Source organism: Sciurus vulgaris (genome assembly GCF_902686455.1).
Source record: "Sciurus vulgaris genome assembly, chromosome: 11".
Lineage (NCBI taxonomy): Eukaryota > Metazoa > Chordata > Mammalia > Rodentia > Sciuridae > Sciurus > Sciurus vulgaris.
This window is the reverse complement of record NC_136472.1, coordinates 69,463,743-69,491,214: the sequence shown is the minus strand read 5'-3', so window position 1 is coordinate 69,491,214 and position 27,472 is coordinate 69,463,743. Positions and strand designations below refer to the sequence as shown.

Below are 27,472 nucleotides of genomic sequence, written 5' to 3'. Positions count from 1 at the left end.
AGAGGGTAATTGGTTAGTCCCAGTTATTCTTTGTTTTTATTTATGACTTGAATGAGAATATGAAGCTGATCAAAATGATAGAATCTGCTTCCAAATCAATCTGGGCAGGGTGGAATAAGGGTTTGAATGAAATAGCTCAGCTCAATCTGCATGCCCACCTTAAGAACTTTGAAGTTTGGAAGTAATAAGAGAACTGATAGAAATGTTCATTTCTTAGAGTATTGTTTGAATGAAGGTACCTTGGTCTTTTGTTAAGAACGTAAAAGGGGATATTGGCATTGAGAAACCCTAATAAACCAAGATTAGAAATCCTTAATAAGCAGGGGAGACGAAGAATACCTCAGGCTCTAGTAGAAACTGTAGCAGAGACAAATGTGTTCAGAAAGTGACTATGCTACAGAAATTTTTCCTCTTGGGATTTGAAGGATAAGAGACTAAGGACATAAGTATGGCTAGAAGTGTAGGCCAACATGGAGGTTAGAGGATGGCCACTGGAGGACCTTCAGTTTTCTCTCTGAGAGCCCTGCATAAACATGTATAGGATATGGCTGCCACCCTGAACCTAGTAACTCCCCTTCCTTGCATGGAAATAGCACATGCTAATTTGTTTTTGATCCCATACCATTCCCATGTTCTGCTGCTCAGCTTTTCAATGAGAGCTGTGACTGTAACTCTTCTTGTCAAACTGTGGGCCTCAGCTTCATGTCATTTCTAGCTACGTGTGTCTTTTCATGTATCTAGACCCTCCCTCAATTTGGTGGCTCTACCTGGGTCCTTACCAGGCATTGGGATCCTACCAGTTCCATCTTCTCCTCCCCTACCTCAGGGCAACCTGTTATGCACAGAGAGTCATTAACCTTGCTTTTAACTCCTTTTTTCTTCTGTCTCTGATTCCCTTATCTGTGGCTCCTCTGAACCCACAGCACAACCCAGATAGGCCATTGCAGCACCCCTCTTCATATGATATCCCTTTTAAGTCTCCTGTGCTGTGGCTGAGAGCCCAGATCTGGGATACTAGAAACAATGCCGGGCTCCAGGAGTACCCCTGTCCTGTTCCCTAAGTTCTTGGGAAAGTGTTTTTTTGTTTTTATATTCTGGTCTTTTTCCTTTTTAACATTTAATTTTTGTCTCTGGAGACTGGGCATTGCTCTGAATTCCACCTAGTAGCTGAAATTCTGGCACTTCGCTAAATTATTGCCAGGCATTCTCTGGAGGTAAATCTGCTTCTTAGTTCCAGACATGTGTAATATCTCATGTGCACCAATCTCTTGATGCTGCTCTTCTTCTGCCTGATCTTTGGTTTGAGCTACAGCTTAGATTGAGACTTCAAAACCTTTACTTGATCTGTGCTTTGTACCTTGTGTTAGAATGGCCTACTAATCCAGGAAACCTAATCCTGCAGTAACGTTAGTCCTATTGCTAGACCCCAGGTTCCAGTGACATTGCTTTATACTGATTATCTTAGCCCCCTCCTTTTGCCTTTGTATTGTTTACCCTATAGGATGGATGCCATTGCATCTGGGCACGTGGGCTCATCACAGCCCAGAGATGACTGGGATGGATTGGCATGTTCTCTCCTCTTCACTGCACCTTAGGGAAATATGAGTTAATAAACTTCTGGTATCACTCTTAGGCTTCTCATATTTTCCAGAGTAGTCCTTGACTAGCAGAGAAATAGGCACAGAGCTTACTGTAATAGTATGTGGCACGTATGTGTCTGAGAAACTAATTCCTCCTGAGTGAAGGGTGTGACTGCCAGGGGGAGGCATCATGAAGGAGGGGATGCAGCGAGTCTGCAAGGCTGTGTGCAGTGGGCACCCTGACTCACTATGCCCTTTCCTCTCTGGCAGTGACCCGCCACAATCATCTCAAGGACTTCATGCTGGTGGTATCTATCGTTATTGGTGTGGGTGGCTGCTGGTTTGCCTATATCCAGAACCGTTACTCCAAGGAGCACATGAAGAAGATGATGAAGGATTTGGAGGGTTTACACAGAGCTGAGCAGAGTTTGCATGACCTTCAGGAAAGGTAAGGCCTTGCCCCTTCCCTACACACCTGGTGCTGCTGGCTCTTGGGAGCCACTTGTTTCCACCTGGGTTGCACCCTTAAGACCAGGCTGACATTGCTGTCCAGGCTCTCCCATCATTCTAGAACTGCATTGGCAGCCTAGCTTCTGCCATTTCAGTTGCCTTGGACAGTTATTCCCCCTGGGGAGAAGCTTGTTTCTGTCTTTCCTTCCTCTGAATCTTTTAGCTCTCATAAGTCTTGAACTTCCCTGGTTAGATGGCTTGTTAAGTAAGAGTCATTCTGCCCTCAGTCCTGCCTCTAGACTGCTTTCCTTTCCATATAAATAGTTATAATTCATTGTTCCCCAAGGAAACCTCATAAATCTTTTTTCCTACTACCCTTTATTATTTCTTGAGTGGAGTCTAAGTCTCATAAGTACTGACTTGTGTAACTTTGGGTAAATCCTTTCCCTTCCTGCACTTATTTTCTCATTAGTAGTATGAAGGACTTCAACTAGAAGAGTACTATAATCTTCCAGGAGAACACTTCTAGCTCTGATAATCTGGGATGCTGTCAAATGAAACATGATTTTAAAATGGTGGCAGATTTAGTTGTAAAAAGAGAGAGTGCCAGCCAGCAAATTCTTGTACTTTCTGACATCTAGGAACCAGGATTTCACTGCTTCTGAGGCATCAAAACTCAGACATAGGAAAGGGCAATGAGGACATGATGTGGGACTCAAAGGAGGTGGCCTTGAAAGAAGGGTAGAGAGTTCTCTGGAGTTAAGGTTGAGGGTCAGGCGAGATCCCTGGGACTTTGAGATATACATGGAGAGGTTTATGAAGGATGCAAAAGGCAGTAGGAAGTCAATGTAGGTTTTTGGTTGTTTTGTTTTTGACAAGGGGACTGACCTACTTCAGGACTGTCTTATAGAAAAATGACTGGCAAACTAGTAACTTCAGAGGGAAATCTTTGCAGAAATTCTTGTAAAAGAATGTAAAGCCTGTTTTTTTTCTGCTATTTTAAAATGACAGATGCTATTTTCTTTGGAAGGGTAGGGAAAGGATTTCTTATAATCTAGGTATTTTTTAAGTACTTAAGTGCCTTATTGCTTTTAATTACCACAATCCTTTGAAGTAGGTACTGTTATCCCTATTTTAGAGTTGAGGAGATGAAGGCTCAGAGAGGGTAAGTGCTTTGCTGATGTCAGTAAGTAGTGAGCTAGGAATTCTGACACACTTTGAGGTGCTGCTCTTACTTGAGGCAGCAGTCTTACCAGACTCATTTCCATGGAATGGGCTTCAAGGGGTAAGGGGTTCTGATCTCTTATCAGATTCCTAGCTATTCTGCTGGGCCCCTTGTTCCTTGACCCTTTGCCACTTGGGGGCTAACTGCTGCTGTCTGAGGAATCCCATACTTCATTTGTCTGAAAAACATGTACTGTTTTCATTACAAAGACAAAAGAATTTAGGCAGGAGACATTCCAAGTTTGGGGATAAAACTAAGCTTCCAGCCTTCCCTGCTCCCTAAGGCCTCCTGAGCTTAATGACCACTGTAGCACTTAGACACAGGCCCTACTCCCCGCCAGACTTGCACAGGCAAACTCTCATACTTGTACCATCCTCTAACAGTGTCAACAGCCCACAAGCCACCTTGCACATTAATAGATCTGCATTGCCAGCCATTACAGAACTTTACTTACAGAATTCCTGATCTTTTGTGTCAATAAATGTACTGTGACATGTACTTCCAGTTAGGATTTCACTGGGTTTCAAAATAATTCTTTGAGACAGGCAGAGATTTTGATTTCTATTTTCATGTGAAGAAAGGGGCAAAACTTGTCCATAGTCACACAACCAATTGGAGCTAGGATTTAGCAATCTGGCTGCCTAATTTTCTTCCTTGTAATGCTAATTGATTGTTGGCTTGGAGTGGGGCAGTGCTTGTGGTACATTTATTTGCTCATTTCTGCACCCAACAATATTTATCAGTTTCCATCTTTGCTAGACCCTGTTGGGAATATGAAAGTGGATTAGGCTTCATTCTACTTTAAAGGAGCTCCCTGTTACAGAAAGAGGGTAGACATATCATGCTATTGGCTTTTCTGAAGAGGCAGCTTTCAGAGAGGATAGTATTTTGGTGAAGAATCAAATCCCTATTGGTATAATTTCTTACAGTTAGGATACAGGAGAGTACAGTAAAGGAAGACAAGTACAATAAAGGAGGATATTCGGCAAATGAAAGAGATGGGGGCAGGAAATGGCGCCTGATTTTTTTTTTTTAACTGTGCTTGTAGCGCCATCTGTTGTACACCTTGAGGAGATTCAACTCCTTTTCTCTCCTGGGGCATAGTAGGCAGAAGACCTTAATTGTCAGCAGGAAGCTTGTAGCTAACATTTCTTCCCTGCTTGTTCCACCACATCTTTGGAAGCCTTAGCTACTGACAATCTATGCTAGGGTTATGTTTGTTTGTTTTTTTAAAGATTGAGTTCTATTTCTGCCTCTTCTGTTTCCTCAGGGGTCAGTACCTTTCTGGATGGGTCTTGTTCTTTGGTCTATCTTTACTTTTTTATACCTCAATTCTACATCTCTATTTTTTCCTTCTTCATCATTTTACCCTCCTATCATGATATATTGATAATTCTGTGTTCCTATTAAAATAGGAAGACCTGACAGTTGCTATGTCCTTTCCTTTTTAGCGGGATTAGTAAACTCTTACTCTTTCTTCTGGGCCAAGTCTAGGCCCTTTCCTGACTCCTTTTTGGCAGAGTTGATTATACCATCCTTTGGGTTCTCTTCATTGTAGAACTTACAACACTGTAGATAGTTAACTGTTAACTTGTATTTTTTGAACTAGGTCATTCAGTGAGAGAAACAGTTTGCTGATTTATCTCTTCAATATTTAGGACTTAGCACAGGGTTTGACATTTATTAAGTACTTGGTAAATGGATAAATATGTGATGGAAAGAAGGGAGGGAGGAAGGCTTTCCTAGATGGAAGCTTTTGTCAGTGAGCCAAGGGAATATGTGGGTAGACACAAAAGTAGATTATTTTGACTGAAGCTCTTGAGATCTTACCCTCTGTGAAAAATGCTTAGGAAGGCAGCTCAGTACCTGGGGCAGAAGGGGTACTCCAAGTCCTTCCCAGCCCCTTTGGCATGAATTTTTTTTTTTTTTTTTGGTGCTTCTGGGATCAGGTACTTAGAAGTCTAAGAGGTCCAGCTCAATAATTACTTTCTCATCTTCCTTAAGCCTTCATGCATATGTCATTCATATCTCAGCTATCAGGTTTTTCCTGGATTTTGTATGGCTTGTAAGGTATTCTACATTTATTGAAACTTCTAGATACCTCCAAATAAGGGGAATAATGGTGGAATTTGAAGTCACAATGATTTGAATTCTAGTCTCAGTTCCTCCCGTAAATTATTTTTCCTCTCCTAAGCCTTCATATTCACATCTGTCCTAGTCTGATATTTCTACAAGTAAATCATTATCTGCCAGGAGAATAAATGTGAAATACCTTGTGAACTAATGGTTGTTATTATTTTAGTTTATGAGATACTTTAGAGGAAGGATTCAAATGCCTGGGAACCTGACTTCACACCTTGATTACTGTCATCAAAATGATGTAAGAATTAGGCTAATGACTATGGAATCCTAGGTGACAGAGCTAACCAGTCAGGAGAGTAGGGAGAATATATACAGAGAGCAAGTGCTCTCATTTTCCTCCTTGCTGCCATGACTCATGGCATGTTGGCTGGCACTCCCTTGCCTGGCCTCCTCCAGCTCCCTACATCGCCCCTCAGGCTGCACAAGGCCCAGGAGGAACACCGCACAGTGGAGGTGGAGAAGGTCCATCTGGAGAAGAAGCTGCGTGATGAGATCAACCTGGCCAAGCAGGAAGCCCAGCGGCTGAGGGAACTGCGGGAGGGTACTGAGAATGAGCGGAGTCGCCAAAAATATGCTGAGGAAGAGTTGGAGCAGGTAGGAAAGTCTCCAAATCCCTGGACACTCCAAGGGGTGGGCAAAGGGTAAGGGCCTAGGGTCTGGCTGGAAACTTTCATGTGTGAGGACTTTAAAAATATGGCTCAAAGTCTATCTTCTACAGTCACTAGACTCTTACCAATAAGAGTAGTGGAAGCCAGGTGTGGTGTTCACGCCTCTAATCCTGTGGCCTAGGAGACTGAGTCAGTAGGATTGCAAGTTCAAGGCAGGCCTCAGCAACTTAGTAAAACTCTGTCTCAAAGTAAAAACTAAAAAGGGATGAGAATGTAGCTCAGTGGTAAAGCATCCCTGGGTTCAATTCCCAGTACCAAGAAAAGAAAAAAAAAAGTAGCCAAAAAATGGTTGTAATGGTTTTCAAAGAACAGTGAATAACAGATGATGAATTATTTTATTACTTTTTTATTGAAATATTTTGCATCAAGAATGCAAATCATAAGTATATAGCTGGTAAGCTTTTATGTATGCATGTACCCGTGTAATATCACCCAGATCAAGATACACCACAGCTAACTCTTTCCTCTCTAGTGAATATTTCATTCAAAAGGTAACCTCTGTCACAACCTCAAACCTAGTTTTGCCTGATTTTGAACTTCATAAAAATGGCATTATACATACATGCTTTTTTGTGTTTTTTTTTCACTCAACATTATGTCCATAAGAGTTGAGAGTTATCTATGTTGCATATAGTATAGCTGATTTATTTTCAATGCTCAGTAATAATCCATTGTGCAAGTATACTATAATTTGTGCATGCTCCTGTCAATAGACATTTGGGTTGTTGGCAATTTTTAAAAAAATTTTTATGACTAACAGTACTGTAAACCTTCTTGCATATATCTCTTGGTGGGCATAAGCATTCATTTCTGTTGGACATAATAATAGAACACTTCTATACTGGCCTTATTAGAAAGTACCAAACCGGCTATGTGTAGTGGTACACACCTGTAATCCCAGTGACTTGGGAGACTAAAGCAGGAGAATTCCAAGTTTGAGGCCAGCCTCAACAACTTTGCGAGATCCCATCTCAAAATTAAAAAATAAAAATGAAAAGTGTTGGGGATATGGCTCAGTAGTTAAGTATCTCTGGGTTCAATCCCTGGTAGCCCACCCAACTCCAAAAACAAAAAACATACACAAAAAAAACTTACCAGTTTCCAAAAGAGTTGTACCAATCTATAATGCCACGATCAGTGTATGAGAGTTCTAGCTGACCTATTATCTTGGTATTTTTAGACATTTTAATTTTAGACATTCTAGTAGGTAAGTAATGGATATCTCATTGGGATTTTAATTTTCATTTCCCTAATGTTATTGGGCACTTTTTCATAAATTTAATGGCCATTTGATTTGGGAATCTCTTCTTACTTAAAAAATTGGGTTGTCTTTTCTTATTGATTTGTAAGAGTTCTTTATATACTCTGATAGTGAGTCCTTGTGTGTATCGTATATGTGTATATGTGTGGCTTGCTTTATAGTTTGTTAATGTTGTCTTCTGATGAACACAAATTCATGATTTCAATGGGTTCTTGATTTCAGTGGGTTTTTGATTTCAATGGAATTCAGTTTCATCAATTTTTAAAAAATGGTTGGTGCCTTTTGTTTCTTGTTTGAAAAAATCTTTCCCTATCCTCATGATATTTTCCTCTTGAACCTTTATTGTTGATTTTCACACTTAGGAATATAGTTTATTTAAAATTAATTTTTGTGTATGATATGAGAAAGAGGGTCACAAATCTTTTTTTCCCAAGTGTATATTTGTAAAATGATCATTCAGAAATCTTTATTCTGTTCTTTAGTCTATTTGTCTGTCTTTGCACTGCAATATCCTATTGTAATGTGAAGGTAATGTGAAGTTCTCCTGGCGTTTTCTTTTATAATAGGTCCTTGACTAGCCTAGGGTCTTTGTATTTCCGTACTAACTTGCCATTCAGTTATCCCAGTACCTCAAGGAAAGATCAAACCAACCTGCTGGAATTTTGACTGTGTTTGTATTGAAATTTATACACGCGTGTGGGGGAAAATTGACATATTAATCAAATGATCCTTACAGTCTATGAGTATAATTTATCCTGTCATCTATTGAGATCTTTTAAAATTTCTCTCAGCAATGTTCTATAGTTTTTTTTTTTTTTTTTTTTTTCACCCCTGTACTGGCGATTGAACCCAAGGGTGCTTGACCACTGATCTATGTCCTTAGACCCTTTTCCTTTTTATTTTGAAACAAGGTCTTGCTACATTTCTCAGACTGACCTTGAATTTGCAATCCTCCTGCCTCAGCCTCCTGAGTAGCTGGGATTATGAGCATGTGCCATTGTACCAGCAACATTTAATAAGTTTGGATATTTTATGCTTTATTATCATTCAGTTTAATTTGTATTGTTATTTCTTTTTTGATCTATGGTTGTTTACAAGTTTTACTTGGAAAAAAAGAAAACTAAGTGTTTGATTTTTAAACATTTTAGAAATTTTCTAATTGTCTTTTTCTTATCAATTTCTAGTTTAATTTTATTGTGGTCACATTATACCTCCTCAATGGTTTTAATCTTTTGAACTTGTTGAAGTAACAATACAGTTAAAAAACAAAGCTTGTCATATTGGATAAAAAACAAAACCCAGTAATTTACTGTTCAAGAGAAACACTTTAAGGACACAAAAAGATTAAAAATAAAAGGATGAAAAAAGATAGATGTTACATGCTAAGCAAAATAAAGCAGAGGTAGGTATATTAATACCAGACAAAATAGTCTCTAGGTCAAGAAGTATTATTATAGACAAAATGAACATTTTATATGTGAATTCAGTGTAATATATAATAACTCTTAATTTGGATACACCTAATAATAAAGTTTAAAAATATATATAAGGCAGAAGTTGAATGCACTAGTAGCATAATAGTCAAATTCATAATCAAAGTTAGAGATTTAAACATACCACTTTTGATAATGAACAACTAAACATCAGTAAGGGTATAGAAGATTAAAAAGCACAATTAACTGATCTAAGCTTCCTATATATGTATATGAATACACTAGAGTGAATCTCACCATTATGTCTATCCACAAAACACTAATTAAAAATAAATAAGTAATAGAAAGATCAGTAGAGTAACGGGAATGGGATAGAGAGGAGGGGAAGGAAGAGGGAGAGTGCTGGGGACTGAATTAGAGCAAATTATATTCCATGCTTTTATAATTATGTCAAAATGAATCCTAATGTTATATATAACTAAAAAGAACCAATAAGAAAAAGAACTCTAAACAAGTACTTATAAAAAATGGTTAATAACAGTGATCTGATTGAAACATAAAACATTTAACTAATTTTTTTGAGAATGTATCTCTTAAAATATTGCGTCTGCTCAATTCTCTCCTTTCTGAGAATTCAGTATTTATATTCAATCTTGTTTAATGTGTGTGTGTGTGTGTGTGTGTGTGTGTGTGTATGTGTGTTTGTGTGTTATGGACCCAGTCCCTTTATTTTATTCATTTATCTTTATGTGGTGCTGAGGATCAAACCCAGAACTTTAAAGTATATTTCATAAGTAACTTATGTTCAGTTCTATTCTTTTTTTCTCTTTTGCTTTGATTTGGTTATTTTCTTTATATATATAAAGATATATAATATAAATATGTAGTATATTTATATTTGAGACTGGAGATTGAACCCAAGGGCACTTTACCACTAAATTACATTCCTAGTACTTCTTATTTTTATTTTGAGACAGGATTTCACTAAATTGCTGAGGTTGGCCTGGAACTTGTGATCCTCTTGCCTTATCCTCCTGAGTCACGTAAATTATAGGTGTGCATCACTGTGTCTCACTTGATCTGAGTGTTTTTTATTTTGTTTTGTTTTGCCTATTTTTGTGCTGCTGGGTATATAAGTTCTTTACTTATTTTTTACTTTTTAAATTTTTATTTTGTGTACTGGGTACTGAGCTTAGGGGTCCTTCACCACTGAGCTACATCCCCAGTCCTTTTTATTTTATATTTTAAGACAGGATCTTAAAATATAGCCTTCAACTTGCCATCCTCCTGCCCACCTGAGTATCTGAGATTGCAGGCACACTACCATGTCCAGCTCCTTTGAATTCTTTCTTCCTTCCTCACTTCCTCCCTCCCTCCCTCCCTCCCTTCTTTCCCCCCTCTCCCTCCTCCTTCTCTCTTCCTTTCTTCCTCTCTTTCTTTTTAAGCACGGAATCACCACAGAGTGCTTAACTACTGAACCATATCCCCATTCATTTTTATTTTTTATTTTGAGACATGGTCTCGCTAAGTTACTTAGGACTTCGATAATTGTTGAGGCTATCTTTGAACTTGTTATCCTCCTGTCTCTGCCTCCTGAGCCATTGGGATTACTGGTGTGCACCACCACTGGCTCCTTTGAATTTTTTAATCTTCCGTTCTTCTGTTTAGCCCATGTAGTAGGTTTCTACTTTCAAATATCTGTTTTTCGACTGATGTGATTTTTTACTCTTATATATTACAGCTCCCTGTCCAAAATTTACATTCTTTCGTCTGTTATTCCCATCTTTACCTATATTTTCTTTAACATATCAGTAGAGTTATTTTAAAGTCCTTGTCTAGTAACTCTTACATCTGGATCATATAAGGGACTGCTTATTTTTCTTCTAGATTATTGGTTGTGTTTTCCTTCTTTTTCTCAGGTGTAGTGACTTATCTTTAATAAATGCTAAATATGATATGTATAAAAAAATAGAGGATCCAGGTGATTTTACCTTCCATCATTTATAGGGGTCAGCTTTTCTCCTTTTTACCCTAAGACAGAGATGCAGCTGCATTGGAGTTGGGTTACAGTTTTACAAGACTGGGTCTAGTTCTCATTTGTCCCAGTTTCACAGACATGTCCCTTCCTGAGAGCTAGTATTTCTTTCACCTCTGCCTTGAAAGACTACAAGAGATTCAATTCTCACACAAGGTTATTTTCTCTGTGCCCCAGTGGTATCCTTCTGCCTGGGCGGAGTCTTATTCTCAGCCCTCATCTAGAATCATCAGATGCTTCCAGGGAGGATAACAATGTGCAATTATCAATTCACCTTAGAATGACTTTTCCTTCTCTGGATTTTTGTTAATCTTGTCTGGTGTTTCCCAAACATTTTGGTCTCAGGACCCCTTTACTCTTAAAAATCATTTGGATCTTCAAAGAACATTTTTTATGGGGTCAGGGTTGTTGATATTTACCTTGTTAGAAATTAAAAATGATAACATTTTATGAAAAGACCAAGTTAAAAAAACAATTAAAAGAGTGACTCTACAAATTTATGAATCTTTTAAATGTCTGGCATAATAGTCATTAGATTCTTACATTACTGTCTGTATTCAATCTGTGATTTCATACATCATATAGCCTCTGGAGAACTCTGCAGTTCAGTTGTGAGAGAAAAATGAGTGAAAAAGGTAATGTCCTAGTATTATTCTGAAAACAATTTGATCTCATGAATTCTCTGAAAGGTGTTAGGGACAGTTGGGGGTCCCTGGATTATACTTAGAGAACTGAAAACCTACTCCTAATTACTTCTACAACTCTCCAATGTTTTTGGAAAATCCAATTTTCATAATTTATGCACCTTTTTTCCAGATGTTGGATCAGAATTATTCTTCTACCATGACCTGTTGTTTTAATCTATTATTCTTCTACCATGGAAATGGAGAAGTCCTATGAATGGTAGTAATAAAGCCCCGTGGCAGTGGGAGTCAGGTGATAACTCTTTAAAGTATACACATTAGTGGGTATGAACTTTGGCTGCATATTAAAATGACCTGGGGATTTTTAAACAGTTTTTAATGCCCAGGTCAATGCCCCAAATCAATTAAAATGAGAATTTCTAAGTTAAGGTCCAGGTGTCAGTATTTTAAAAGTTTTCCCATATGATGGAAGTGTGTGACACTTCCATCATATCAAAAAATTGTAGGCATAGAATAAAAGAATAGGACCTGTGAACTCTGACTTGCCCATCTATTGTCTTCTTTTCCTTCAGGCATTTGTTACTTATGTGTTGAACAGTGTGTCTGTTTCTATCTCTCTGCTTCTGATTGTTCCCATTCCTCTATTTTGTAGTTATTTCTCTCATTAAGCAAATAGGTTTTGAGCCTGGTGGACATAAAGTGCCTCCCCGGATTATCACGTTCCTCTCTTTACTCTCTTTTTTCTCTTCTCCATTCATTCTCCTTTACTTAGTTTATCCTGTTCCTTTCTTTTAAATGTAGAACTTGAGCATAAATTTTCAGATTTGATTTATTTGTCTCTAAGATATCTGTTCTTCATTTTAAATCCATAAAACCAGGAGAGGGGCATTTTATAGTTTCTTTTTCAAGGATCCTAAATCAAATGAAGGTTTGTGGTTTCACTGGCTCTCAGGAAGAAAGATATTCTGTCCTTAACTAAGGCACTCCTGGTTTGGCTTACCCTGTGGGATACCTGGCCTCAGTGACTGAAGTTGGAGATAATGAGACTGTTCTTAATCCCTGCTCTCTGGGATTCGGCTAACAGCTGAAGGTTAGCATCCAGTTGAGACAGATGGGGATCACTTATACACTTATACTGGTAGCCAGAGTGAGACAGTAAGGAATCCAGTGTATATAATGCCTGTGTGTACTTTCAGGTCTGTCACACTTGTGTGCTTTGTGTCAATCTGCCTCATTGTGCCCCTAAGAGAGAAAGTCAGTGAGGAGATTTCTGCTTATTCATTGGTCCTCTTCATCTCTGGACCTCTGTTGGCAGCTCCTGTGTTAGGTCTGGGCATACTCATTGTCTTTCCACCTCATAGAGAGTACTTTTCAAAGACTACATGCCCTGTTCACTGAGAGATCATATACATAGGATCTGGGCTTGAAATAACTTTGGAGAGCTTTCAGGCTAATGTACTACTGGATTAGGAATCATCTGACATGATTTATTTACATATCTTCTATAAAAACTAGCCCACTGTCTTCTGAAATCACCACTTTACAGGTGGTTTGGATTTGTATAGAAGAAAGTTCCTACTCCATAAATTAAGATCTTCTATGGAAGCACAAGGTCGCATCGCCATCAAGTGACAGACCAGGGATTGGAACTATATTCCAGATTCCCAGCCAAAGACATTTTTTCCTTTTTTCTTGGTACCTATTATACAGAAGAGTGGATTCCACTATAGCATATTTGTACATGCATATAACATAAAATACCTCTCCTTACCTTCCCCTTTTCCCTTTTTCTACACTGATGGTCTCTCTTCAACATTCATGGCATCTTCTTCCTGCCCCACCCCACAACTTCCACATATGAGAGAAAACAGACAGTTCTTGTCTTTCTGAGTCCGAGTTTCTGAGTATGATGATCTCTAGTTCCACCCATTTCTGTAAATGACATAATTTATTTTTTAAATAACATAATTTCTTATCTAAGTATTTTTTTCTATCTAAGTACTTTTTTGCCACATTGTGTTATTTTGAGATCCAAGCATAGACCTCCAACTCTTAGTAAGATGATGCACTACGTGACCTGTTCCTGAAGAGATTAGGAAAGATTACATGATGAGGAGAGTCAGTTGATGTGATAGAAGAGTACCCTAGAGTAGGAACAAAAAATATCTGTTTGATTCTGATTTACCCAATTGACTGTGTGACCTTGAGTAGGTTACTTCCCTTCTCTGAGTTTATTTCCTTGTATATGAAATGTGAAGAATAGTCCTTGCCCTTTTTCCTTCCTGAGCAAGTTGTAAAGCATATAAAAACTCTGAATTCTGAAGCATCATACAAAGATGTTGGAAAGGGTTATAGTATCAGTAAACAAACTCACAAACTCTTGTTTGTATAGGTTCGGGAGGCCTTGAGAAAAGCGGAGAAGGAGCTGGAATCACACAGCTCATGGTATGCTCCAGAGGCCCTTCAGAAGTGGCTACAGCTGACACATGAGGTGGAGGTGCAGTACTACAACATCAAGAAGCAAAATGCTGAGAAGCAGCTGCTGGTGGCCAAGGAGGGGGTGAGACCTGCCCTCCTGTGGTTCTCCTTCTGCTCTCTTCTCTCCTCCTTGCCCTTCTCTCTTTTCCCAGTCCTTTTTTCTCTTCTTTGCCTCACCTTGTACCTCCCTTTGGGTAAAGAGATATCCTGTGGTGGGTTCTATTTCTTTTCCTGATAATATTCTTAAGCTTCTGGAGGAGGGAATGAGGGTGTAGGAGTGCCCTCCTTCCTTCTGGGAAAGATGAAGCAAGTGGAAGCACATAGAGGGAAAGGTCTCCCAGGTCCAGGCTGTCATGGGGACAGAGGTCCTCCTTCCTGACAGGGAACCCTTTGCTTCTTTTCTCTTTTTCTCTATTCCCTCCAACTGCCTTCCTTTTCCCTTCCCCTCTTTCTCTTCCTTTTCCTTGTGCAGCCTAAGATGTGTTAGGAGGAAAGGGACCCAGCCATAGGGAAGGCCTTTCTCATTTCTTTCAACCTCTAATCCCTGCTGTTTTTAAGCTGGGGGGCCTCATCTTTGCAGGCTGAGAAGATCAAAAAGAAGAGAAACACACTCTTTGGTACCTTCCATGTGGCCCACAGCTCTTCCCTGGATGATGTGGATCATAAAATCCTAACAGCTAAGTAAGTAGTACCAGTTATCAACTCTGGCAGTGTCCATAATACCCTTAGAATTTGAGGGCGTCCAGGGCCTCTAATCCCTATTCCATTTCCTTACTGGCGGGGGGACAGCTCTGCTCTCCCATCCTAGGCCTGATCCAGCTCACACCTTGCTCTTAATTTTATGAGTTTATTTGGTTTATAATTCACACACATCCCCCGAAACTTGTTCCTCTGAGAATAGGCCTTATTCTTCTTGGGACTCCCATTCAGTCCATGACTATAGTTGTCTTTCATTTGTCTTCAGGCAAGCACTGAGCGAGGTGACGGCAGCACTGAGGGAACGCCTGCACCGCTGGCAACAGATTGAGATCCTCTGTGGCTTCCAGATTGTTAATAATCCCGGCATCCACTCACTGGTGGCTGCCCTCAACATAGATCCCAGCTGGATGGGCAGTACACGCCCAAACCCAGCCCATTTCATCATGACCGACGACGTGGATGACATGGATGAGGAAATTGTGTCACCCTTGTCCATGCAGTGTAGGTGACCTCTTTGGTGGAGTTTGAGGGAAGGAATCTTTGATATACAGGTTGAGAAGTCCTGAATAGCACATGGGGCAGATAACCAGGAAAACACTTCACCTCATAACCTTGGTTAATAAAGCACAATTCACATCAGGTCTTTTTTTTTTTTTTTTTGTAGTTGTCCTTTTGGTGGTTTTTCCTTGCTATATGCCCTGTCTGTCCTGTGCCAGTTGTGTTAAATGTGTCTCCCTTCACTCTTTGTTTTCCTATTTATTCTCCCTTCTCTCCCCAACTATGTACCTTTATAAAAAAAGATCTCCTTTAGGGATTTTGATTCACTATGTAAAAATAGCATTCATTTTATTGCATTTGTTTATTTATTTTTTATGTTCCTTATTTGTAATTGCTAAAGCAGGTGAATGGAATGATGTCTCTCTTTCTCTTTGCCTTTTTGTGTGAGGCCCCATTAAGCAACAGTTCCTTAAAGTGATATACCTTTAAAGCTTCCCAGCTGGAAAGGAATTCTTGCCCAGGAGGGACCTCTTCCACAAGCATCTGGCTTTCCACCTGAGATCTTGACCCTCCCCATTCTCTGTACTGGGCCTTCCCTTTCCCTTGCAAGCAAAGAGAGTGAGTAGAACCAAAAATGGAACAACATTCTGGGTGAATTCCTTAGTAAATGAGGGGACTTTTCCTTTATTGACCCACAATTGAATTTTTTTTTTTTTTTTTTTTGGATGAGAGTTTATTTTAGGTAAATAGAATAGGCCTGACGGTAAAGCTGTTGTCCCATATCCCACCAGTTCAGAGGGAATGGCAGAAAACCCTGACTGGTTTAGGAACTTACTTTCAGAAGGTCAGATTCTTTCTTTGCGCTGGACCCTCACTCTAAGCAATATTTGTAAATTTCTCAGTGACACCTTTGCCCCTGGCCAAATCTCTTTGTCTCCCTGATCTGATATCTTATTAGGACTTTAGTGAAAGGCCTAAGAAGTTTGGATCACAGACAGACAGAGCTGGATCCTGATTTGATAGTCTAAATGCTTCTCTGTTCTTCAGGTTGGGAGGGGCTTTCATTAGCTCTGAGCAATTCATCCCCTGCCCCCAGCCTTTCCCAAATCCCATTGATGGGCAGGCTGAAGCTCTCCATAAATCAGATTCTCTTCTCCTTTTGGCCTGGGTGTTGACCCTAGATGCTGCCTGGCTGATGGGGCGTAGGTTCAGTGACCGCTCTCTCTGCTCTACATCCGCCGGCTCGGATGATCAGTCCCTCTGGAAATACCCGGGTTTGAGGAGCCCCTCTGGGGCTTTTGTTTTTCTGACTTTTGGGACTAAACCAACACTCCCCATGAACCCATTTTCCTGCCTGCCTTACATCCCTGCTTGCTCCCTTTGTCCCCTCAGCACCATCCCTACTAACTGCAGGGAGGGGTTCGGGGGTGAGAAGAATCAGCCTGCTCAGCCAAGGGCTGGAGAGAGAACATTCATAGTGATGGAAGTCTTAGGCTTCTCCTTTCTGCCCAGTGACACAGGTGTCTTAGTCACCTTTCTTCCAACTGGGCTGGAAGGGAAAGAAGGAAGGAAAAACCAGGCCTCTCTTTTCTTTATATTGTTTCTCACCTTTCTTCCTGTTTCTTCCTTCCTCTTCTCCTTCCTATTATGGGCTTCCATTTCCTTTTCAGCCTCCCTTCATGTATAGAAGCCTTGCCTCCCAGCTGTCTATCATTATGAAACTGTGCTCTTTCCTGGACTCCCTTCCAAGGCTTCTGCTATCTTCCAACCTGGTCCTTTCTACCATCTTAAGGAGAAATCAGGACAGCCAATCTCTCAGGGTGAAGGAGAATATACACAAAGATATGCATTCTCTTTTTAGTTGGAGCTAGGATTGAGTCAAAGCAGAATGCTCTGGCACATTCCTAAGTTACCTGGTTCCCAGCTACCCTTTCACTGGGCATGGTGGTTTTTATCTTCCAAGAGCCTGATTAGTAGAATTGATCCAAGAGATGGATTGTTGTTGTTTACATGCATATTAGAGAAATATGCAAAGTAAAAAAAGGTAAATAGTAGTATAAAAAAGGCATTCATAGTCTTACCAGACCTGAGCACCTGTTCTTTCAGTCTTTTCTCTATGAAAAATTAAAAACATAGTGAAGATAATGATAACCCCAACCATTTATTGAGTGCTATGATCTATGACAGGTTATTTAAAGATATTATCTTGAAGTCTCAGAATAACACTGTAAGATTTTTATCAATTATGAATTAAAAATGGGGATGTAAGTTGTTCAGGGTCACAGCTAGAAGTGGAAGGGCCTGGTTTCAAACTCTAGTGTTTTGAATTCAGGGTTATTACATACACTTTTTTTTTTTTTTTTTTGGTACCAGAAATTGGATTCAAGGGAACTTAACCACTGAGCCACAACCCCAGCCCTTTTAAAAATTTTTCTATTTTTAAGTCTAGGTCTCACACTAGGTTGCTTACAGCCTTACTAAGTTGATGAGGCTGGTTTCGAACCCGTGATCCTTGTGCCTCAGTCACTCGAGTTGCTGATATTACAGGCGTGTGCCACCACACGCCTAGCTACATATACTTTTTTATCCTTTTTCTTCCCCTGAGCATTTCAATAGGTATTCTATGTTTTAGAAATCTCTTTATGAGTCTCACTTTTAATGTCCTTGTAGTAGATGTATTCTCATTTTCCATTGTTCTTCCTTTATGTTTACTTTCACACAATTATTAATAGTGATCTGATGTAAGTCTTTGAGTTATAAGTTATTTCCTGAAGTTGGCTTTCTGAAAAGGCTGGTTCTTAGTGCTCCCCGGGCCTTACCCCAAGTTCCTATTATACCCTTCCATGCCTGTGTCTTCCCACTAACTGCCTTGCCACCTTTCTTTATTGTGACATTGGCCTTTAATCTCCTTCCATAGGAGTTGCCACTAAAACTGACCTGAGCACCTCATCTTCAATTTCCCATCCTTTCAGGACCCCTGGTGGGAGGTTTATGGGAGGCAATACCCCATTCTTCAGATTGGGCATCAAAGACACAGAGTGATCTCCAGCAAGCATTTCTCTGTGGACACCTGCTTACCTGCTGCCCAAAGGAAATTGGCCTTTTCTCACACTTTTCCACTCTCTTTGCAGCCCCCAGCCTGCAAAGCAGTGTCCGGCAGCGCCTGACGGAACCACAGCATGGCCTGGGATCTCAGAGGTTGGTAGAGGGAGAGGCTGGCCACTTCTTGACGAGCCGGGTCTCTCTGCGGCGAATGCGCAGCCTTTCATCTGGACAGTCTTTCAGTTCTGAAGGCCACGGGACCAGCCCTCCACCTGCCTCTGCTTCTTCTTCCTGCTCCTCTTCCTCCACCACCACCACCACCACTACCACCACCACCACCACCACCATCACCACCGTCCATGTCCACCCTGTTTATTACCACCACAGCACTTCCTATTTCCTCCAGATGGATCCCTACCCTGACCCACCCCCTTCTGACAGCACCGCTGTGATGCCTGGGCATTCAGAGAGCTTGGGGTATCAGCTGTCTCTCTTCTCTTTCTTCCCTCCCTTCCTGCTGCTTTTACCTTGGCCTCTGCCTGTTGGCTGCTGCTTGGTCAATTCTGGGGATGTGTGCAGTGGGGAATCTTCTCCTTGTTCTGTCCTTTCCCAGCTCTGGGGCTCCTTTTTAAGGTCAGCCCAATTTTCCACACCTTTCTCCCCTTCTCTGTGTGGGATGTGCTGACTCTTTCCCATGATCCTATAGCACTTTTGCCTAAATTATACACTTCTACACCTATTATCTTAGTGGGGCCTCCACCTCCTTTACTCCTTCAGTAAGCATTTATTGATGTCTACTCTGTACCAGGTTCTTCTGGACATGGGTATTCACAAATGATAAGATAAATTCCAGTCATCATGAACTACAGTCTGGTCCATGAATACTTATGGAACAATATGATAAGTGCTATGGCGGTGTTGAGGAAAGAGAAGTGACTAACAGTGTGTACCTGGGTGGAATGCTTCACAAAACAGATGACATTTGTGCTAACACCCTGTTTACAGGGAAAAGGGAAAGTATTCTAGGCAGAGGAAACATTATACGTGGAGTCATGGAGGTGCCAGAGAATATGATATATTCATGATTAAAATATTATTTTTACATGTTGGTGGGAAGGAGAAGCAAAGGCTAGAATGATGAAAAGTCTCAGAAAAGCTAAGGGTTTTGGCTTTTACCCTTTATGAGATGGAGAACAGCAAAAGGGGGTTTTAAAAGAATGAGAATTGATCAGGTTTGCATTTTAGAAATAACATTTTAGTGGCTTGTATGCATGAAGGAAAGGAAGAATTCGGATGTCATTGTAGAAGACCACTGGGGGAGTTAATCAGGTCTTGGGATGGAAAAGAGACAAATAATTTGGTAACTGACTACAAAGGTAAAGGAAAGGGAGGAATCTAGTATGACACCTTGATTTCAAGCTTCAATGACTGAATGAGTCTTGGACAGGTTTGGGGGTCAGACATGAAGAAAAAATTGGGTAGGTATTAAAATGCTCGTTTTTCCAAGTAGGAATTGAAGGTTCTGAAAGGTTAAGTAATGTTCCCCAGGTCCCACAGCTGATTAGGAGCACAGCAGACTAGAACTTGGCTTTCCATTCCAGGACACTCTACTGGATACTTTTGTCTTTCTTTTAGGTCTCAGTAATGAATAGGAAAGGAATTAGTGAAAGACTTCCCTCTGCAGCCTTGTCTGGCATCTGCAGGAACTTTCCCTGCTAATACCTCAAGATTATAGGCTAAGGTCAGAGGTAGTATAGCTTGACTTTTCCTGGATCAAGCTTCAGGTACTCTCAGAAAGTCTTGCTCTTTGGAAGTATCTCTTATTTCTGAAGTTGTGATTATGGCCTATTCCTGGATGCTGGGCTGCAATCTGCTTGTTGCTTTCTTTTGGTCCTATCTCACTGTGGATACTCATCTCCCTAACTCTAACCCTTAAGACTGGATAGTTATCTATGAAGGCTCTTTTTTTTTTTTTTTTTTTTTTTGTCACAAAGGGACTGAACTTACTCAGCAGAGTTGCCCATCTTCACTCTCATCCTCATTTTCATCCAGAAACCTAGGAAGGGAGACAACTCCAATACAGATGGAGAGGACTGAATTGGGTTGGGGAAGCCAGGGAATGCTGTGGATCTCATGCACCAAGGCCTAAGCTGAGGGCATTGGGGATGAAGGGATGGGGGAGCTATCTGCATCCACCTGGCCTGTTCACTACTTAATTTTCTTTTGCACCATGCACCAGAGGATCATCTCTAAAGGCAAACAGGCTCTCTAGTAAGGTTAGTAACATGGGATGGGAGTCCAAGGCAGTCTAGCCTTTGGGGAGGGACATCCTGGCCTGAAGGGTTTCAAAGATTCAGGAAGGGAAGGTGAGCCTCTCTCAGTGGACCTTCCTCCAGTCTTATATATTTTTTGGCAGTCTTGGCTTTTAGTTGATGAGAGAAGCATAGAAGGGTGGGAATAAAGATAAAATGGGACTGTGGGCCAGAAGTGGTGAGGCTGGGAGAGCCCTAAACTTTTGACCTCTTACCTTCTTAGCTTAGAGGGCCCTTACTGAGTGTGGCTGTTCCTTTGAATTTCTTTAGCACTTTCTCATTGTTTTATATGTGTATGGAGAAGGCAGGGTATGGAGAAGATCATTTTGGGGCTTAAGAGAAATAAGGACACATTAGATGGAAGCAAGGACCAGTGTCTGCTGTACAAAATCAAATATGAGACTGAGTATTTGTGAATACTAGATTATGGCTAAAACAGTACTTGTAGCATGGAAGCTAGAGCTGGAATTATTCTCTGCTGTCCCTTGAGTCCAGGAAGATACTAGTTTATGGGATTGCTGCTTAATTCCTTGATAACTAAACCTATGACAGCTGTGAGCTAACCCTGTTTACCTGTTAAAGGGACCTGTTACCATCCCTAACTTGTAACCATTGCTCTCCTCCTTTCTGGGTCCTGTGATGCTCTCCTCTCCCACTCAGATGGATTCCTGACTCAGATGTTTATAGATTTCCTGTAGCCCTCTTCTCTGCCTCTGCTGTAGATTCTCAGGCCTCTGGGAAAGCAGAGGATTGAGAATTGGTAGGGAATCCCCATATATACCCTTTTGTTTATAGAGGCAGGAATAGTGGCATCTGGAATAGGTTTATGTTCTGCCTTAAAACAGCGAGCTCCTTAAAGGGTCTCAACCTCCTGGACTAGACTCTGTGTGTGCATGTCCATTGTGCAGTGGCATGTCCCCATAACTCAGCCTTGCAAAGAAAGCCTCATGTGACTGGCCCCCACATGGGCCTCCCAGCTTGGCTGGCCTCCTCTTTATTCCCACAGTACTTTAGACATTTCCAAGTGTTTTGCCAATATTATTCATCCTCCAAACGGTATTTTTAGATACTGAACTGGTATTATCTTCATTGGGCCAAAAGTGAGGACCAGCAGGGTTAGATGACTTATCCAAGATCACACAGAGGAGTCCAGAACTTTTCTGAACCCCTGCTCCTTAAAGGCCAACATTCTGTCTTTTCTATGCCTCTCAATATTCTCCCTATCAGCAGAGCTCTGAAACAGACCCCTCCCTTCCTGCTGCCACCATGCACTTTGAGTTGAACTCTATAACACTTCTCTGTGACCCCCTTTATATCCTGTGAGAAGGTAGGAAGAGGCAGCAACTTGGCCTTTTGGTGTGGGTGGAGGATTGTTTGCAAGGCTTTTCTAACTTCTCCTCCCCAGCCTGGGTCAGGACCACTGACTGCATGTGACATGTTCCTTTGGGCCTGGCCCAGACTGGATGTATCCCAGAGTGTAACAGGAGTAAGTGGGGGAGGAAGGCATGAGAAATGGTGACTCAGAGCAACATGCTGGTTCTATGTTGGCGTAGGGCTTAGTCCTAAGAAACCTAGCCAAGGCAGGTGCAGTGGCACAGGCCTGTAATGCCAGTGACTTGGGAGCCGAGGCAGGAGGGTTACAAGTTTGAGGCCAGCTTCAGTAACTTAGTTGAGATCCTGCCTCAAAAAATAAAAAGGACCAGAGATGTAGTTCAGTGGTAGAGCACCCCTGGGTTCAATCCCCAATTCTTGGGGTGGAGGGAAGAAAACTAGCTAGCTACAGCATCCAAAGGAGGATGCCTGTGGGGTTTAATCCTATAGGTGCAGCAGTTTTGGGCCTTTTAAGTCAGCAGGGGTGGGGCTTAGGTATTTAAAAGCCCTTTGCCTGACAGATGATAGTATAATGACATTTGTTTTTGTTTCGTTTTGTCCATCTCTTCTCTTCCCATCACTTTTTCCTTTCTTTCTCCCCCTGGTGGTTATTTCTACCTGCTTCTCTTTTTACTTTTCTTCCTTCACACTTCTCTCCTTTTCCTGTCTCTATTTCAATCAATTCCATTCCCTATTCCCTCCTCCTTTTGTATCCTGTACTAATGGCTTTGTTCAACTTCCATTACTCATTGCTCTCTCCTTCCCATTTGCCTTTTCATCCTGTTTCTCTCTCCTGCCTCCATTTTCCTACCCTGTCCTTGCCTTCTCATGTTGTCCCTTTCTCCTCTTTACTTTTTCCCATCTTCCTATCCTGTATATGTCCCTTTCTTCCTCTCGTCCTGTGTCTTGCAGGGATTTGACCCATTCCGATTCGGAGTCCTCCCTCCACATGAGTGACCGCCAGCGTATGACCCCCAAGCCTCCTCAAATGGGCCGAGCTGCAGATGAGGCTGTCAATGTGATGACTTCCAATGGTAGCCACCGGCTGATTGAGGGGGTCCACCCAGGATGCCTGGTGGAGAAGCTGCCTGACAGCCCTGCCCTGGCCAAGAAGGCATTACTGGCGCTGAACCACGGGCTAGACAAGGCCCATAGCCTGATGGAGCTGAGCCCCTCAGCCCCACCTGGTGGCTCCCCACCTTTGGATTCTTCCAGTTCTCATGGCCCGAGTTCCCCAGACCCAGACACACCATCTCCAGTTGGGGATAGCCGAGCCGGGCAGGCCAGCCGAAACACACGCATTCCCCACTTGGCTGGCAAGAAGGCTGTGGCTGAGGAGGATAATGGTTCTATTGGTGAGGAGACAGACTCCAGTCCAGGCAGGAAGAAGTTTCCCCTAAAAATTTTTAAGAAGCCTCTTAAGAAGTAAGCAGGATGGGGGTGGCAGTTGTGAGACAGCTTGTCCTTCCTTGGGTCTTTTGCTTTCCCTTCCTTTCAAATACTTGCCCCTAGACTGGGGCATTGAGGGGCTGGCCCAGGGGCCTGGGCACTGTACATACCTGCCACCTCCATCCTCAGGTCCTTCATCATTATTTATTAACTGACCACCGAAGCCTGCCTGCCCTGCTTCCCTCCCAACCATGGGCTGCTGCTGTCACTCCCTCTCCACTTCAGTGCATGTCTTAGTTGCTGTTCCCTCAGCTCCTAGCTCCACCTCAGGGTCCAGCTTCTGTCTGCTGTTCCATTTTTGAGGTTTGGTTTTCTGTTTTTCTGTCTCCTGCTTTCAGGCTCCTCCCTCCTACCACACCCCAATTTCCCCTAGCAGTTGTGGGGAAAACAGGAGTAACTTCTGACACCTGCGCTTCACATCTCTTCACCCACCTACAGTGGTTCTGTTGACCCCTCATTGGGGCCAAGGGCCTAATCTGTGACATTTGTTTTTTGGGAGTATGGTGGGCTGGAGAAAACCTCATGCTGGGACTCACTCAGGCCTCCAGGGATCCATGGGGGAGTGAAACCAATACCCAGAGAACAAGTCATCAGAGTTTGGAAGAGAGGTCAGGCTAGGGATGAATTGGAAGAGACCTTTCTTAGTTGGAGAAGAGTGGATGCCAGAGCCATGGGCTATAAGGCAGTCACCTTTTCTCTCTTGTCCCACCCACATTGACCTCCCTTTACCTCTGCTTCCCCATACTGCAGGAGTGTTCGTCTCTAAGAGGTGCTGCCTCACAGTATCCCCAAGTATACTCCTTGGGCTCAGGACAATTGGCTTCCCTGGCTATGGGAGCCACAGTTGTGACACAGGGCTCTTGTGGAGCCCTGGAGCTGTTGGACAAGGATGTTGTTGGATTTGAACCAAAAGACAAAACAGTTTAAAAGTGAGAAAAAAAAAATCTCCTGAATTACCCAAGTGCCTGCACAGCATACTCCCCTTGTTAGATCCCATTTTCATGTTACTGCATAGCGTGAGACAAAGGCTCAAAATGGACACAACCAGTTTGGGGAAGGGGTGGTAAAGGAAGATGGCATATATGAAGGCTGCTGTGTGACCACTTCCCCCCACCCTTCCTATCTTCTAGACAACTCTCTCCTTTACCTGTTTTTGCTATGGCTGTAAAGGTATTTTTCCCCTCTGCCCCATTCTGCCATGCCTTTACCCTGGGATCCTATTTTGGGCCTGGGGTGGGTGCACCTAGGGCTGGTCTTAGGAGAGTGCAAGGCTGCAGATTGCCTTGTATCCCCCAGACACACTCACGTGGGTTTTTGTGTTATTTCATAAGACTCTTTGAAGTCCAATAAAGCATGTAGGAGATTTTAACCTCTGCTGGTTTTGACTCTCATTGTGTCCTTTGTGGCTTATCAGACAAGAAATGATTATTCTTCCCTTGGCAAGGAAAAATGAAACTCAAAAGCACATACCTGAAAGCAGTCTGGGTAGTTACTTACTAAAATACACGATGCCTAGTTAACTTAAGATAAAAAGTGACTTTTTAGTATGATTATGCCCCATGCAATATTTGGGGCACAGTCCTATTTCTTAAGCCTTGACAATCTTATTTCTGGGCTGTCATCATCCTATAGCTTCACCAATAATCTCTATGATCTGGAAGTACTTAATGGAGAGTTTTGGGCAGCCTCTAGACAGCACTGAGGAACCAATGAGAAGCTGTGAAAGGTTTTAGAAGGATGCCACAGATTTCCTTAAGATTAGTTTGTGTAGCCCAAACGAGAAGCTTTTACATCAGCCTTGTATAGTAAGATTCTCAGGTCTTATTACCATCCAGATTCGGTCACCAACTCCATCCCACGTTCATGAGGCAACGACTGCTTTATTGCTTGCCCACTGTCTGTCGCTATCCACTTAAGACTTCCAGAACCAAATGCAGGGCTCCCATTTCCTGGCATGGCTTTCCTCCAATTCTTGAGTGTCCGGCTTCTCGCCGACCTGAGAGCCTTGACGCTCCTGCCTCCTCTGGTCACGGATACTAGGCTACGGCCCACGTGGGACGGCGGTTTCGGGACCACACTCACAGTCGAAATAAGAAAAAGTGTTCCGGATGGTAGGGGTCTTGTGATTTCAAAAATACTTAAAACTGCGAGACTAGGCGGGGCTCGCGGGAGAGACGGGTGGGGCCGAGTCTGGCGGGTTTTGCGTGCTACGTCGCGCCCTAGGGCCTCGGACTCGGTTTTGCCCATACCCAACATGGCGGCGGGAGAACTGCGTTCCCGCCAGGCATCTTGCCCCTAATGTGGCCGTGGGAGAGGTACCCTCTCCTGTTGCCCATGCTCAACATGGCGGCTACAGGGCGAAGCTGACCTACTGGAGTCAGTTTCTGCCGATTGGACACTGGGCGTGGGCCGCGTCGATGACGTCATTTAAACTCCGTCGCGTCGCTTTGTGCGTCACTAGTGGCGGGAGCGGGAAGGAGTTCGGATTGTCGCGCCTCTGCGCTGGTGTGGAAAGTGCTGCCCGAGCCCCAGTTCCACCCTGTGCGCCGGAGCAGTCTCTTGGTGCCAGCCCTTCACACTCTGCCACCATTTAGATCCTGCCGGCGTCTTGGAGCTGCAGCCCGGTCTCTGATCCCTCAGCACTTCAGCCACTAGCTGCGATGCATGTGATCAAGCGAGGTGAGGGGTCCTGGGAGGAGGCGGGGTGGTTGAGGAGGGAGAGAGGGGACGTGGACTGCTGCCGCCCGAGCGCTTACCCCTCGCCTGCTGGCCGGCCAGTCAGCCGGCCTCCTCCACTTCCCGCTCTTCCAGTCGCGGCTTCCCGCCCTGTCAGCTTGCTTGGCCTCTGTCTCTCGTTAGTCTCCTTCTGGCCTTCAGTCTGCGCTCCCTCAGTTTTGTCATTGTTCCTTCTTTCAAAAGAATCACTCCTTCCTTGCATCGAGTCGTTAAGTGTGTGCGCCAACCATTTTCCAGCCATTATGTACTTCCTCACCATAGCGTATGAAATGGTGATCACTGGCTCCACACAGGTGAAGAAACTGAAGTTCCAAGAGAATTTTTGTGACCATTGTCCCCCAGTTAATGGCGAGGTCAGGGTTCGGACCCATAGCTGAGGAGAGTTTTACTTGCAAATGAAAACCATGGGGTTGGTGACCTGCCCTGAGCACAGGGGAAAACAATGAAAGAAGGGACTTTGAACTCTACATGGGCACCTGTCATTTTCCTTGTCACTTTTGTGGTATGAGGGTGGCGGTGTGGGGTAAAAAAAAAGACTTCAGACATAGGCAGCACCCTAGAGTTTGTCCTGTGAGACAGTGTTGCCCCATGTCCCAGGAGTAGTCCCAGAGGAGAGTTTGTGACAGAGACTGTCTTCCCTATCTTGGGAAGAGATACTAGATCAAAGAAAAATGGCATGGCTGCTTCTGACAGAATGGAAGAGTCTGGGCCTTGCATTCTTTTACAACAGTTATTTCCTGTTAGATTTGCTGTGTTCCTTCTTTGTACTCAGCTCTTTGCTAAGCAGATAGTAAGAGGAGTTAGGCTGTGCCTCGGAACTAGAGTGAAAAAACAAAAGCAACACATGCTTAAAACAGAGAGCCATGAGAGACAGGTAGGAACAGATTTTTGAGGTGAATCTACTTGCCTCTGTTAAAATAACAAAGTTGTTTTGAAATTGTAGGAATTTAGTAAATACTATTAGTTGATTGGATGTTTCTGTTTTGTCTACTAGGCTGTGAGCATTTTCAAAGATGGGAACTGCTCACATTTAACATAGGACCTGCCATAAATAGGTGCTCAAAGAATGAATGGACATAATTACATAAAAATGTAGGATATAATGATTGCTGTGGGTAGATAGTTGATTTTCCTGTGTTCACATTGCTTTAACTACAGCCAAGAGATAGAGAGGTGAACAATGGTGGTCCATCTTCCTGTATTTACTATCTTGTTATATCATTTTTTGAACTTCTCCAGGCCCCCATTTTAGCCGATGGGACCAAACACCAAAATACATTAATGTACATTATTATTATTATAATTATTATTTTGTTAGTGGTACTGTGAATTTAACCCAGGGTTGCTCTACCTCTGAGCTACACACCCCACACCTTTTTAACTTTAAAACAGGGTATCACTAAGTTGTAGAGGCTGGCCTCAAATTTGCTTCTGCCTCAGCTTCCTGAG

The 27,472-nt window shown here is 42.4% G+C and overlaps 2 protein-coding genes across 9 annotated transcripts in view; both read left to right on the top strand.

Moving 5' to 3' along the window:
* STIM1 (stromal interaction molecule 1) overlaps positions 1-24,656 on the top strand; it is a 221,516-nt gene extending 196,860 nt beyond the window's left edge. For 3 of the 8 annotated variants that reach the window (XM_079104693.1, XM_079104691.1, XM_079104692.1), the window contains 7 exons: positions 1,851-2,028; positions 5,814-5,991; positions 13,831-13,998; positions 14,497-14,597; positions 14,881-15,116; positions 18,245-18,632; positions 22,751-24,656. In XM_079104693.1, coding sequence (XP_078960819.1) covers positions 1,851-2,028; positions 5,814-5,991; positions 13,831-13,998; positions 14,497-14,597; positions 14,881-15,116; positions 18,245-18,632; positions 22,751-23,267 — 1,766 coding nt within the window. In that variant the 3' untranslated portion in view covers positions 23,268-24,656. Of the gene's footprint in view, positions 1-1,850; positions 2,029-5,813; positions 5,992-13,830; positions 13,999-14,496; positions 14,598-14,880; positions 15,117-16,294; positions 16,388-18,244; positions 18,633-20,394; positions 20,432-22,750 lie in introns of all 8 variants that reach the window. The other 5 variants (XM_079104696.1, XM_079104690.1, XM_079104694.1 and 2 more) reach the window with 5 other exon arrangements.
* Positions 24,657-24,862: 206 nt separating this feature from the next.
* Positions 24,863-27,472, top strand: part of RRM1 (ribonucleotide reductase catalytic subunit M1) — a 33,214-nt gene continuing 30,604 nt past the window's right edge. The window contains exon 1 of the mRNA XM_079104699.1: positions 24,863-25,966. Within this exon, the coding sequence (XP_078960825.1) occupies positions 25,948-25,966 (19 nt within the window). The 5' untranslated portion in view covers positions 24,863-25,947. The remainder of the gene's footprint in view (positions 25,967-27,472) is intronic.